Raw genomic sequence first — 14805 nt, forward strand, 5'->3', positions numbered from 1 at the left:
TGATATCGAATGTAAGTTCACTGGATAAAAGATTAGTTACCCTTTGGTGCACATACATTTAGATCATTAAACCTGTATAGTTGGCTCGGCGAATGAGTCCTGTGCTCAGTCGCATTCGCACTGTGTTTACATGGGCATTAGGCAGTAGCGATCAGCGAGACATTGATGTTTCAAGCAGGCAGTGTTGGTCAACATGGGTAGATGTAAGGGACAAAGGGGCAATTGTATTTTGCCATGCCCATGGCTGTATGGTATGTGAAGTTGCTGGATTTGTTGGTGTTTCACAGCAGACTGTTCAACATGTCTATGAGCTGTGGCATATAAATGTGTCCACAAAACACGGCGTAAGAATTTTGGTCGGAGAAATATCCTGACTGACATCGACCAGATATTTTATTAACTTAACCATTGTGGTTTGATTTTGTAATGGTCCTTATTGACTACAATCTCTACTCCAATAAGTTCACTTTGATATTTGAAATCAGATTTGTCAATACTTGAAGTTTCAAACTGCTGAGAAAGAGGACAATAGGGTCCTCACTTTGTGTATAGTGAATTATGTAATAATAAGTAATTAATTCAGCTTCTTCTTCTGTTAGCCCTGGCAAGCCTCCCGAACTTTGGCGATCGATGTGGAGAGGGGTTTTCTGTCTTCAGCAATATGGTAGAGTCCTTCAGTGCTTTTTATGCTTGTCCAGTATTTAATATTCTTAAGGCATGTTGTTCTCCTCCTGCCTACTCCCCGCGCCCTTCAATTTTGTCTTTCAAAATTAGGTGTTAAACTGCGTATTTTTCACCACACAAAACATGCCCTAGGTATGCCATTTTTCTGCGTTTGATGGTGGTTACCAGTTCCTTTTTAACAATTTACTCCCTGTAATACTTGTTCATTAGTGGCATGTTGAGAAAGATATAAGAATTATTGAAAACCTGCATTGGCATCAGAATGCTGTGGTGAAGGCTGATGATGATACATGGACTACATAGAAATGCGACAAGGAATTCATATAGGCTGTGTTTTGTGTCCGTTATTGTGTAACATCAATTCAGATGCCATATTTAAGGCAGCATCAGCCTATTTGGAAGTGGGAATTAAAGTCAGATGAGAACTAATTTGTAATTTGCATTCTGAGCATTCTTCTATGAAGCCAAAGTTCTAAGGCTTCCAGTCTTTTGATGGTGGCCTCTTTTAACGTCCAAGCTTCAACCCCATAAATGAGAATAGATCAAATACAACATTTCACCATACACTGCCAAAATTTTAAATTTAATGCATTATCACACAATAATGTCTACATCTTCCAGAATGTTGACCTTACAATTTCTATTCTGCTCTTAATTTCTAGGTCTGGGTTCAAATTGCCCATTATCCAAGAACCAAGATATTTATTTACTTGTTGAATTTCTTAATCTTTAAGTTTCACAGTAGCATTATTTCTTCCTCTGTTGATTACCATTGGTTTTGTTTTCTTGATGTTGATGTGTAGACCCATCTCTTTCCCAACTATATTAATTTTGTCCAGGAATAGTTGCAAGCTTTAAACACTATTAGCAAGAATTACTGTATCACCTGCATATCACAAGTTACTTATTAGTTCTCCATTTACTTTAATTCCCACTTTGAAATTGGCTGATTCTTCCTTAAATATGGCCTCTGAATAGATGTTAAACAATAACGGAGAAAAACTCCTCATCGGATTTCTATGTAGTCCATTGTGTCATCACCAACCTTTACCGCAGCCTTCTAATGCCAATACAGGTTTTCAATAATTCTTATATATTTGTCATAAATTCAAGTTCGTTGCAGTAGTCTGATGAGTTCGATATGTTTTACTCTACCAAACGCCTTTTCATATTCTATGAAACTGGTGAAGACATCCTTTTGTTGATTCCAACATTCTTGAAGAAGAGCCGTTAAACTGAAATTAGTCTTACAAATTCCATATCCATTCCAAAATGCAAACCGGGTACAATCCAGTTTTTTCTTACATTTCCTCCTTATTCGAGCGTGGATAATTTTCAAGAAAGATTATAACAAATGGCTCATTAGGCTAATGAGACGGTATTCACCACATTTTTTTGAGGTTTTTATTTTGGAAGGGGAATGAAAGTAGAAATTAGCCTATATTTAGGTTGTCCTGCAGAGTTATAAACTTTATTAAAAAGGTCCACTATCTTATTAACTTGCTCTTCATTGGTAAGTTTTGTAACTTCAGCTGGAATTTCATCTGGGCTTATAGCTTTCCTATCTTTTCATTGGCTTATAGCCTGAATTACTTCCGATTACAGAACGCTTGGTCCATTTCGTTATTAACGATTTTCATTTAATGTTGGTCGATTACACTGTCCTGCGATGGTTTCATTGCCGCCATCCTCTATTGCTTTTTAGGATGACTTCTGCATCCTGAATCAGGATCTGATGTCCCCCAGCCATCTTGTTGTCCTGTATTATCATGCTCAGAGTGTAGAGCCAGCAAATATGTACAACATACCCGGCTAGGTGTGGTTTTGGCTGAGTGGCATCATTCTCTTGTTGTGCTTCATTTGCAGCAGTCTGAGTTGTTTGCTAGTGAAAAATTTTTGACTTCATAAGCGTTCTATATGTCAGTGACTTACTGTGTTAATATTTTTATTGAACTTACATCTATCAATGTGCCACAACGTGGCTGCAAGAACAATCCCAATACATTCTACTATTTGTCATGTATGTGGAAATTTTGTGCCGATGAGACAGCAGCGCAAAACGCATGCTGTTATAGGTATCCTACGAATTCCACATTGCTGGCAGCGAGTAGTACACAATGCTGGTGACTAGTTTGAAGGAGAGTAACTCTTGGGATAACATTCATCTCTTTTGTATGACTTGTAATTAAATAGGTGCTACTATTGAAGTTCCAACCCTCGTATACTTCCAATACCTTCCATTTTACAAGATGCTTTATGGATAGAAAAGGGCTAAGAGTGTGAAGGAAGCACCACCATTTGCTTGGTGTAAGAAGTGGAAACCTCAGGAAAACATTTTCAGGGCTGCTGACAGTGATCTTTTGGTTGGAGCATAACACAAATAGGGAGGTACGCAGAGTAGTTACACGCACAACCTTCTGGACTCCTTTCCTAATCAAATCCAGGCGGTTATCAAGTCCAGAGGCAGAGTTACACAGTGTTAAATAATGCTGGTAATGATTTCTCCAGGGGTGACAAGCTTATGTCTGTCAATCTAGTCATTTACGATGACGTGATGTTCTGGGAAGGGAAGACAAGAGAGGTGGAGATTATCCTTGTCCTTCAAGTGTATCTTCTTCTACTGCTACCTCTTTCAGTGCTGTCCTCTTTATCCTATTATGTGTTCCTTTTCTTGTTCCTGTTCTTCATATAACTATGACCTGACACTTGTTGGTTTATTTCCTTTCTACATTCGGAGAATAAATTGGTATTTTTATAGTACAGCTGTGAAATGTATTTCATTAACTATGCCATGTTTATTTATAAACTTTTACTCTAGTTACCTCTTTGCAGATTTGTTCCTTACAGCTTCCTACAGATATTAAGGATGAAATATTCGTGGATGAACTCACCTGTTTCAAAGAAGAAGACAAGTAAGTACAGTTTAGCTTCATTAGATTTTACACTCCTAACCCTCCACAATATGGAATTTGCTATTTATGTGTTCAGTAGCTCCCTTTGCGGACAAGTGGTGGAGAGAAGACCTCGGGATCCCAATATCATGGCTTCAAAGCTAGCACAGGTCCATTCAGATCATTCTTGAATTCTGTCACCTATTCATTCATGGCCCATACTTTTTGTTTCGTTGATGGCTTGTTAGAAAATCACATAAAATTGAAATAATTCAGTGATCTAGTGATCAGCAGGCTGCATTGGATATGTCCACTCAGTATCTGAGTTAACCACCCCTCAAGAGAAACCATTATCAAAATAACCATTTTGATCTTCATTCAAAAATCCCTCGCTCTTCCATGAACCTTGACCCATTTTTCCGCCATTCCCTATCCTATCGCTCTGCCTGTGGAGTCATTAATCTTGTCTCTGTATTTGCCTATACCTCCTCCTACCAATCTAGTTGCTATGGCCACTCTTCACGACTTGGAATGAGGTACCACTTAAATAAATGCTTATCCTCTAACAGTTTATAATACATGTAAAAAAAACTGTATGATAAATATCTTCGTACATGAACAGGAGTGAAAATGTTGTCATGTGAGTGAATTACTATACGAGTGTAAATATGTGAACAATGTAATTATTGTAAATATTAGCTTAGTGGGTCTGTGAAGCAGCCAATGTACATGGGGCTTGCCAATTTTCACTATACCATCCATAAAATCAGTAAATTTGTGGCAAATAAATAAATAAATAAATAAATAATAATAATAATAATAATAATAATAATAATAATAAAATACTTGCTGCTTTGAACTGTTTTGTCAGTAACATAAATCATTGAATTCCTTCAATAATTGAATAAAGAAACCCAGATCAGATGCCAATTGTGTATAAAGTTCGTAATTTAAATACAAGAGGTCCATAAACTGATGGTGGAGGTTGGTATTCTAAGCAAATATCTTCCAAAATCTCAATTAGTGGAGGAAATATGAAGTCACAAATCTTCAGTCAGTGTTTTTGAGAAGCCTGGATACCCCTCATAAACACAGCTGATTTCCTCACATCGCTGTTCTCTCCAAAGTTGTGCAGTGTTCTAGCTAGTCTGTGAACTGTTGCCCTGCAGTTAGGTAGAGTGTGTTCAGTTTAAAAGTTGCCAAGGCTCTGGTTCTTGTTCCGCACTACCGGACCAACAATGCTGCAATAACAAGCGGCTCTCCTCTTTATATACATCAGCTAACATAAATGTTGTTTTTGGGATATCAGTTCCACTGGAAACACTCAGTTCGAGTAATATTGAACAAGATGTCTCGAGGCCTCTTGACTTCGTCGTGCCAAAGCATGAGACTAGTGGCAATGACTTTGTACACTTGACAGTCCATTGTCGGCCCTCATCTAGTCAATTTTTTCACAATTTTTCCTCAGTACGACGATAAGTTTTATTTTATTTTATATCATCCCTTAACCCTCTGCATATTGAGGAGCTTTGTGTTCTGTTCGACTGTGGAGGGGCATGCAGTTGCATCATCGAATGACCAACAGCAAAACACAGCTGTGTTACAGTTTGTCTAGGCACCAGCCAGGTACAGGGGGCCTTGTAAAGCGCCTCCTACTTAAGCCTCCCTCGGAGCCTGTTCCACTTTTACCTGAAAGCACTGGTAGTGGCACATTGCTTATGTGTACATTCCTGAGGGGAGTGAGGCAGTGCATGATTTCATTGTTGATAGAATAACAATTACCAATATATAGTTAGTACAGGCATGTTCAGTGTAATGACACATCAGGATAAGGTAGTGATTGACGTCATCCTCTTGATGGGAGCAAGAAAAGTGGAATATGTATTGTCATAATTTTCTCTTCAAACATTTGCCTATGCCTGCACCAGGCAGTGCATTGCAAGGTCAGATAAGAACACAGTGATTATATTAATTGGCGGGCTTGTGAAACCATACGATGTGTGATGTATTACTAACCTACAGTGAAGCCAGATGTAAATCCATCATCATCATCATCATCATCATCATCATCATCAAACTGAATCCATCATCATCATTATAATCAAGCTTCCTCTCATTTAATTTTCCTGATTTTAAGGGAGATTTGACAAAATACTTGAGTTTAGGGAACACCTTTGAAAGCTTAGTTAGTAACAATACCCGCAATGACAGTGTGCAAAGATCACACTACCTTTTGTTGTCTCTTCAAGGCAAAGCCAGGGATTTGTTACATCACCTATGTGCTGAAAACTTCACTGTTGCTTTGGATTTAATTGATGAAGGGTACGGTACGATAATAAACACTTGAATGTTTCGCAGCACATAAAACTTTTGCTTAATCTCCATAACTGTACTAGTGGAGCTTCTTTGTAATATCGCAATGAAGTAAAATCTAACTTTAGTTCTATTGACAGTTTCAAAGGTGAAGTAGCACTTCATGAAATTTTGCTACAGGAATTGATTCTAAATAAGATGAAGTTCAACCATAGAAGTGAATGGGAAAACAAATTTGCCTCCACTGATATCCCTGTACTAAATAAATTGGTTTCTAGGAAAGAAAATGTCAGACATTCAAGATGACAGAATCCAAGAAACCTGTTATTGAACAAAAACGGGTGCCAAAAACCTGTATAAGAGCACTTCACATTACCAACAACAGCACTTCCTTGAGTTGTAGGATTTGCAAACTTGATAATCGTAGCATTTCTGACAGTAGAAAGTTCAAACAAGCAAACATTGATCACCCTCTCAAGTTTGTGACGGTAAATAAACTTTGTTATCTGTGTTTTTTCTGCCTCTCATCTTTCTAAGCAGTGTGAGTGACACAAGTGCCCCCATAATAATGGACCGCACAACTTATTGGTTCATACATAATAAACATTTCCTTATAATGATATAAATGTTACAAGTTTCTGTAATTGTTTCACCCTCTCAAATGTTTTGCTTAGCACAACTTGTGTTGGAGTGAAAAACAGTTCAGGAGGGATTGTATTACTTAAACCTTTATTGGACTCAGAATGTCAGTTATCCTTTGTGATTTCTAATTGTTGGTACAGGCAATACTGATGTGTCAAGTCGTGAACACAATCACAGGTCCACTTCTTGCGCTGCAAATTGGTAGTTCCAGTTGGTATATTGGTCACAATCTTATTTTAAGTGATAGTACATTTAATCAGCCTTTTACTATTGACATCTTGTTAGGAGCTGATGTCTACTATGAAAATGTATCTTTTAATATCTTGCATAAGGAACGTTATCCCACCTTGTTAGATATCAAACTTGGTTGAGTATTGTTAGGCACCTTCCCTGAGTCTTACATTAAAAATACTGCCAACGCTCGTTGTGCCAGCCTTGTAAAACTTGATTTTCTCTTGACAAAAAGTTTCTGACGTTTTGGGAGCGTGAAAAACTTCATCAACCTGTTCTTACTCCTGAAGAAAGGGCTTGTGAAGAAACTTTTGTGAATAATGATCAAAGAGATGATTCTGGCAGGTTTGTTGTCAAACTTACAATTTGTCCTGAAGTGTCACCTGTAGTTGAGTCTAAGCATAATGCTGTTAAAAGGCTCAAACACACTGAAGATAAGTTTGCTAGATTTCCAGACTTGAAACAGGAGTATGTAGATTTCATGCATGAATACAGTGAAACGGGACACATGGAAATTCCATCCCCCAAGATTCTTAACTCATTAAGTTTTTACTTGCCCTATCACTGTGTGCTCAAGGATTGTAAAGCTTCTTTGATATTCAACAACCTGAGTTACGATCTAGCCAAGAGTTGTGTTTGATGGAAGTTTGGAATCTTCATATGGGATAGCTTTGAACATTTTTAATTATTATCCTTACTATCCAGCCTGACTTGCTGTCTATTGTTTTATGGTTTAGAACTTATCTTGTGGCTTTTATTCAGCTGATATGGCTAAGATATACAGATATGTATTAATTCATTCTGACCACAGAAATCTTCTTAAAATTGTCTGAAGAAGAGACATAGGACTACTGTCTTGCTGCTGTTACATATGGTACAAATTCTGAGCCCTTTCTTGCTATGAGATGTCTAGTTCAATTTGCTGAGAAACACAGAGAGTCTCACCCATTTGCATCAGAGATCATTCCCTCTTGTGTTTGCTTGTTTGCTTGCTTGTTGTTTTAAGGGGCCTAACATCGAAGGTCATCGGCCCCCTCTTGTTTTTATGTTGACTATCTGTTGACAGGTACTAGCTCTGTTGAAGAAGCTAAGGAGCTTCAATTTGAAAATTCTTCCATGCTTGATAGTGCACATTTTCATCCCAGAAAGTGGACATCAAACTGTCCAGAAGCCCCAGCCAATGCCCGTGTAGAAGATAGAGAAATCTTGTCACCTTGTAACCTCACTAAGGATGAAGCTATTAAAACATTCCTAAATGTGATGAGTTTCAGTTTCAAATAAGCATTAATGAAGCCCCTACAGAATATACAATGATAAAGTTTTATTATGAATCCACCTGTTCAATACATTATAATGTTGTCACATTTAAAATAACTTCATTAGTTAAAAAGTTATATATGGGACATGTTTCGCTCCCTTATAGAGCATCATCAGCCAAATCTGAATCTCGAACAATTGTTATTTACGTAAATAATGACTTAAGAACTATTAGAACATTTTTGACAAACTTAAAACTTACACTATTAGAATATCATAAAATATAAAATCTTTGTATACATAGCTTAATTACATGTGCTTAATAGGAAGATACATTAAAATTATGGAAGAGAGAGTACTAAAATATTAAATAAAGAAATATATATATATATATATCATGTCCAATATCTTAGAAAGACGTGAAAATCAATCTTAGGAGCTAAATTTAAGGATTTTCTTGGCAATGGGATCTGGTAAAAAAGTTATTTATCCCTTGTGGATAACAGACACAGAACAGACAGTCACCACATAACCTCGGACAACACCAAACCGACAAACAGCAATTGGAGGGACATTCAACAAGATAAACCAAGCAGCAGGTTTTAAATACAAACGTTGATTTACGTCCCTTTCAATCATCCTTATCAAATCCATTAGTTCAACGAACGGTCATTGACATCTATAAAAACATATCTTTTCAACAGCATTCGCCTAGGTCATATGACAACAAGCAAATTTCTTGAAGACCAACATTTATCCTGTTACAAGTTCAATCATCAAATTGACGATAAATTTGAATCTTTAGACTCTTATCCATCGATAACGATATGCAAATCCTAAACATAAACACCAAAGGGCCCCTCCCCTGCTCAACATAACAGAAGAATTTTACATCACTCTAGATCAGTACACCAATCCAAATTACAACATAAATGAAATCACAGAAAAAACTAACATCATCTTCAATACAGTTATCCCCACCCTAAAAAAACCCTTACCTTAAATGAATTGATAAACAGAACGCGACACGCAACAGAAAAACACCAAACAACATACCCAGCTCCACCCCTGCCCCCACAACAACAACTCTCCCTACCCTTCCTTCCCTTCCCCTCACAGCAGCTAGTATGAGCCCAAGAAGAACATGAAGTAGTACATTACAGGCTCGCACGTCAAACACAACTCTGCTACACCAACAACAGTAAGTACATATTCCAATTCACACACATAACCCTTAGACATTCCTCCAACACGATATCACTTATAACTCAATCTTATCTTCCACAGATAAACATAACATCATTGCACAGCTACAAATGGGAAAGGAGCCACTACTTTGAACCCAATGTCATCCAAATTTACGGACACCACAGGACAACATGATTGGTTCCAATAAAAGGGCAACACACACAGCAGAGCTGAACATATTTCAGTTGAATTTCATCCATACATTTGGCACCTTTTTAAAATTGAAAGTGTTTTATCCCATATATACACAGGAAGACAAAACTTTTCATCCATGCAATTTTACAAACTCCAGGAATAGCAGCTGAAGTGTACAACTGTAAATAAGACTTAAATACGGAAGTTAGTCGATGTATTGACCAACAAGCAAGAACGAATGTTCATATGCATGAAGTGTTTTTATATATTGTATTTATCTTGTACATATATATATATATATATATATATTAGTTTAAGTAAAGACATGTTTTATACACTAATTTTAAGACCTTCAACATAATATTTTAGACATACAGTTGCAATATTGTACAGAATGACATATACGCCAGTTCACGCTAAGACGTGCCCCATTTGTATGTGACTAAATGTACATCATCATCATGTAGCATTCCTTTAACAACACAATCTTAGTCAAAGCTTCATTATATAAATATGTATGTATGGTTCAGCTGAAGATGACCTTGTATATGAGGTCAAAACCGGTCCTGTGGTTCAATATATGCAATAAATAAGTATTGATTGGTGGAAATCCTCTCCTATTTTTAATTGAACAATGCTTTTAATCGCTACATTCCTACTGACGTTTTCATAATAGCCTAAGTTGACTTCAGTTAGGAAAACTACAAAGACAGTCTTTCTGAGAATTCCGTAGCAAAGCTCTCTACATTCTCTGGTGGAATCAAGGAGAGTGCTGGCAGCACTGGTATAACTCGGTAGTTGTTACCATTACTTCGCTTTCCTTTCATGCTTAATGAGTGTATAAGAGTTGTTTTTCAGTTATCAGGTATTATGCTGATTTTCCAGCATTCGACCAGGATCCAGTTATGTATATCTGCAAGTGATATGGAAGAGAATGAAGATTCGTAGGTGTGTAATTACGTGTTCGCGAGTTCTGCTTTAAGTCAAGCGAACGATGAGGTTAAACGACTTCAGTCGGAACTTATGAAAAAAGGTGAAGTGAGTAGAGTGATACAGGAAGACTGTGGTAGATTATTAGATAGGCTTAGCAACATAGCAAGGGAACTGAATGAGCGTAATCAGTGGAAGGAAGTTCCTAATAGGTACAAGCAGTTACAACAGAAACGAATATAGGTTACGTCAACATAAGATAATATGATTTTGGCGTCAAATAGATTCAGTGTGTTGGAGAGCAGAGCTTTTATTTTTGGAAATAGTGAGGTAGTTCCGAATAGGCCTAGTGAAAATTTTTAATGGAAAAGAATCAGTAAGGCCTTCCATGCATTACTTACAGCGACAATCACGGCAGAGGACTTGCCGCTAAAATTGAGCGGGAATATAGTTTCTGGGAAATCCAAGGTAGTGTATATCGTGGGGCTAATACTTATGTGAAAACGGCAGGTGTCCACGAAAAATGTGAAAAACTGACAAAAGATGTCTGTGTGATTTTGTGTGGAGGTTCTAATGACATTGATATAAATGAAGCAGACTCTGCTATTAAACATCTGAAATCAACTCTGTCCCTCTTAAATTCAACAAATTTCTTAGTTATGAAATTACCCCATAATTATGTTCTTCCAGTATGGTCTGTTTTGAATAAGGAAATTGATAAGACAGGCAAATGTTGGTTAGTATTTGTAAGCATTTTAATAACATTAAGATGGTAGACTTAGGTAAATAATGTAGACAACCTTTTATAAGAATGGTATGCTTATGAATAACTGGGGTAAAGGTTTCGCAGTGAGTACTAAAGAGTTTACAGTACCACAGAATGTGATTGCACTTCCATACACTTGAAACTCATTGAAGGCACTGAAAGTAGTACAGAACTATGGCTTAAAATTCTGAAAACAGACCAGAAAAGTAACAAATTTGAATTTACATAATTGCAGCAGTAAAGTTTTAGGGAGGAAGGGGTTCTAACATTGCTCTTAGTAAACTTCCAGTGTGAAGTAAATAAGCAATTCATATTTAGTACAGTCATGAAATCGTATGAGATTGTTATGGTGATAGGAGTGAAATCATAGATTGTGGTTGAGAGTAAAGGTGGTAATAGAGAAGTATTTCCGCAAGGGTGTGCAGTCTCTCGCCAAGCCTGAGGAGATAAGATGTAAGGTGTGTGTTTATTCTGGTGAAATAGTTATTGCTCACATGAATGGTTTACTGTTGAAAGAGATCATCAAAATAGTAATGATATGGCAATAGTTGTAGGAGGTGTAAACTTGCCTGAAGTTGAATTGAGTGTAGCTGTAATTGAATCCCATGAACAGAAATGGACAGATAAGTTCATTTAGGAGGGAGGATTTACGCAAGTAGTACAAGCACCAACTCAGATCAATAATTTTCCCAATGTATTCTTGGTTAAACCATGGGAAATGGTTCATAAAAACTGAGGTAATTGAAGAAATGGGTGACCATAAGGCTGTAATAATGGATGCAGGACTGGGACTAAGAAGACTTAATAAGCTGGTTACACAACAAAACAAATTGTACAGAAAAACTAAAGTTGATGAATTTGGGACTTACTGTACCTTAATTCAACTCAGTTGTTGGATGATTGATCGGAGTAATGTGGGTACACTTTTGTTAATCCTTAAAGGAATTATTTAGGAACGAGAAAAGAGATTTGTACCTGTTAAGAAGAGTAAAATGACCTCATACCCTGTTTATTATTAAAAGGGAAATAAGAAAATGAAAAAGAAACTACAGATTAGTAAAGAGGGCAATTAAAGAGGTAGGGAGAACAAAGAAACTAGAAAACAGCTAATAATGGAACTTAATAGAGTGAATAATGGAGCAAAGATAATTAAATGAATGGCATACTTCATGAGATTAATGACCACAAATGGAAGCGTGTGAACACTTTTTTTTACAGATATTGAGAAAGCAAAACTAGTTGTTAGGGAATTCGTAGATTCAATTGAAGATTGTCAGGAGTGTCCAACTGAAACAGAAGATTGAGCAGGAGAGAGACATATGGAAACAAAATGCATTCATGAATGAGGATATTTTTTAGAGAAATCCAAGTGCATCAGCAAGCATTGGCAGCAGGGAATGATCAAGTTATTGAGGTGGTTTTAAAATCATCGGGTGGAACATTTTCCTAATTTATCTTTGACTAAGTCATGGATAATAGTGTAATACGAACGAAATGGAAGTAATTTATAATAATACCAATTCATGAAGGGAACTGTGATAACAGGAAATCTGAGAACTACAGACCTATCAGCCTGGCCAGTGTAGTTTATAAAATATTGCAGATTTTAATGGCAAAGTATATTAGAGTGGTATACAAAGACAAGGATAAAAATTGCTTCATGAGGAGCCAGTATAGATTAAGAATGATATTTTTTGCAAGGCACTACAGGTGGGATTTCAGCAAGTCATTTCAGGTCACTTAGATTCAGGAGGCCAGGTGGACTGCATAGCCATAGTACTTTCCAAAACTTTTGAGAGAGTGGAACATGGAATATTTTTAAAGTATCTGGAGGGGATAGGATTGGGCACAAGCATTACGCATTGGATAAGGACATTTCTAAATTTAAGGATTCAGCAAGTCAAAATAGGAATTCATGTATCACGGTAACAGAAAGTTGGGAAGTGAATTCTGCAGGGTAGTATCGAGGCCCATTATTTTTTAATATGCGAATGATTTTGGGAACAATGTAACAACAAAAATAAGATTGCAAAGATTACATAAGTTTTATAGGGAAGTAAGGAACATAGATGATCATACAGAATTACAAAGGGACTTTGGCTGTATACAGCATTGGGTGCAAGAGAATAATATGATGGTTAATGGAGGCCGATCAATATTAACAACTTTTACAAACAGGAGCTTAAAAACTGAATTTAATTATACTTTGGATGAGTAATTGTCCCAAAAGGTGACATAATTATACAAATACTTAGGTGAGAGATTTGTAAGCAATTTTCACTGGAATAATTATGTTGGTGACATTGTTTGGAAAATCATACAAATCATTACATGTCATAATGAGGTTACTTAAGGTTGCTACAAGGAATTAAAAGAGAAAAGTTACTTAAGTATTGTTCATCCATTATTGATATTTGCAAACAGTGTTTGGGATCCTCACCAAGATCACCTAATAAAAGATATACATTGTGTGCAGAGTAAAGGAGATTTGTAACAGAAGATTTCAGGAGAAAAAGGAGTGTACCAGAAATGTTACAGGAACTTGTGTTGGTGGCTTTAAGTAAGAGAAGGGAGAAAACTAGACTTATAGGATTACATATTTATCCATCACGGGAAGCATGGGGGAAATCTGTGAGAGGCTTCAGGTGGAAAATTATTATATCAGAGGTTCGACCGCCAGTATAAAATTAGACAGGATATTAGCAGAAGTGATTAGGTTACTTTTTCATTTATTGGGAAAGGTGTGAACGAATGGACAGTTTTTGAAGGGATGGGTTCGATCCTTTTCCAAATTCTGTGCAGGTATTCAAGGAAAGTATGACAAACAACACAGAAAAGGAATGTTACAGGTCATTTGACCTGTGCATGAAGAATTTTCGTGAATAAATTAATTGCATGTATATGGAGAATGAACAGCCAAAGTAGGGGACTGCCTGTAGGAGTGAAGTATAGTAGAGAATTTGATGGCCCTGGGACCGCTACCAGTAGCTGTGAAGGCCCTTCGGGAACCCTGAAGAGAGGTGGCATGAGGGGCTCTTATGAAGATGCGGCAGGTCGTTCAGCATGTTGGCTACCAATATGGATAAAAAAAGGGGTAATATAAGTTTACATCTTACAGCAGATGTGTAATATTATTTGAAGTGTTTCTACAGACTGTATATGAGTTTATTATATGTGCAAACAGACGATATTATGAGTAGACATCTGTAAATAATATAAATTTATTAAGGGTGAGCCATGTGTTTAATAGAAATATTGTTAGTGTAAATTGTACAGTACTGTCCTTAAGGAACGTTTAATTTTTTAAAATGAAAATTTTAAAGCTTGATAATGCATTTTTGTGTATCATAGGCTACTGAGTTAAACACTACATCAGCAGGTGAAGTGATTTTGATTTTATTTGTTCATCTTGCATGTGCTTGTAAAGCACTTTTGACGGGCCCAATCTGTGAAGTGTGTGACTGCTTTTTGAGCACCGTGTACAAAGACTGGAGAGGATAAGAGAAAATGCTTGAGAGTGTAACTGTGTGAATGTGACTGTAAGTGTGTTCTCGGCAAGTCCATGTGTTAAAGTGTGGAGTAAAATACTAGGTAATGAATCTTAGATAGAAGCCACCTGCCAAATATTTATTTATATACTGCTCAGCCAACTCTTTACAGAATGCAATGTCAATTCTTCCATATGTTTTTGTATTTAGCAGTGCTTCT

The 14805-nt window shown here is 36.7% G+C and overlaps 1 protein-coding gene across 5 annotated transcripts in view; it reads left to right on the forward strand.

Annotated features, from left to right (window-relative positions):
* Nucleotides 1-14805, forward strand: part of LOC136874210 (zinc finger protein 501) — a 96185-nt gene that overhangs the window by 39926 nt on the left and 41454 nt on the right. For all 5 annotated transcript variants that reach the window (XM_067147846.2, XM_067147849.2, XM_067147848.2 and 2 more), the window contains one exon: nucleotides 3532-3596. In XM_067147846.2, coding sequence (XP_067003947.2) covers nucleotides 3532-3596 — 65 coding nt within the window. The remainder of the gene's footprint in view (nucleotides 1-3531; nucleotides 3597-14805) is intronic.

The sequence above is a fragment of the Anabrus simplex genome, chromosome 5 (assembly GCF_040414725.1).
Source record: "Anabrus simplex isolate iqAnaSimp1 chromosome 5, ASM4041472v1, whole genome shotgun sequence".
Taxonomy (NCBI): Eukaryota; Metazoa; Arthropoda; class Insecta; order Orthoptera; family Tettigoniidae; genus Anabrus; species Anabrus simplex.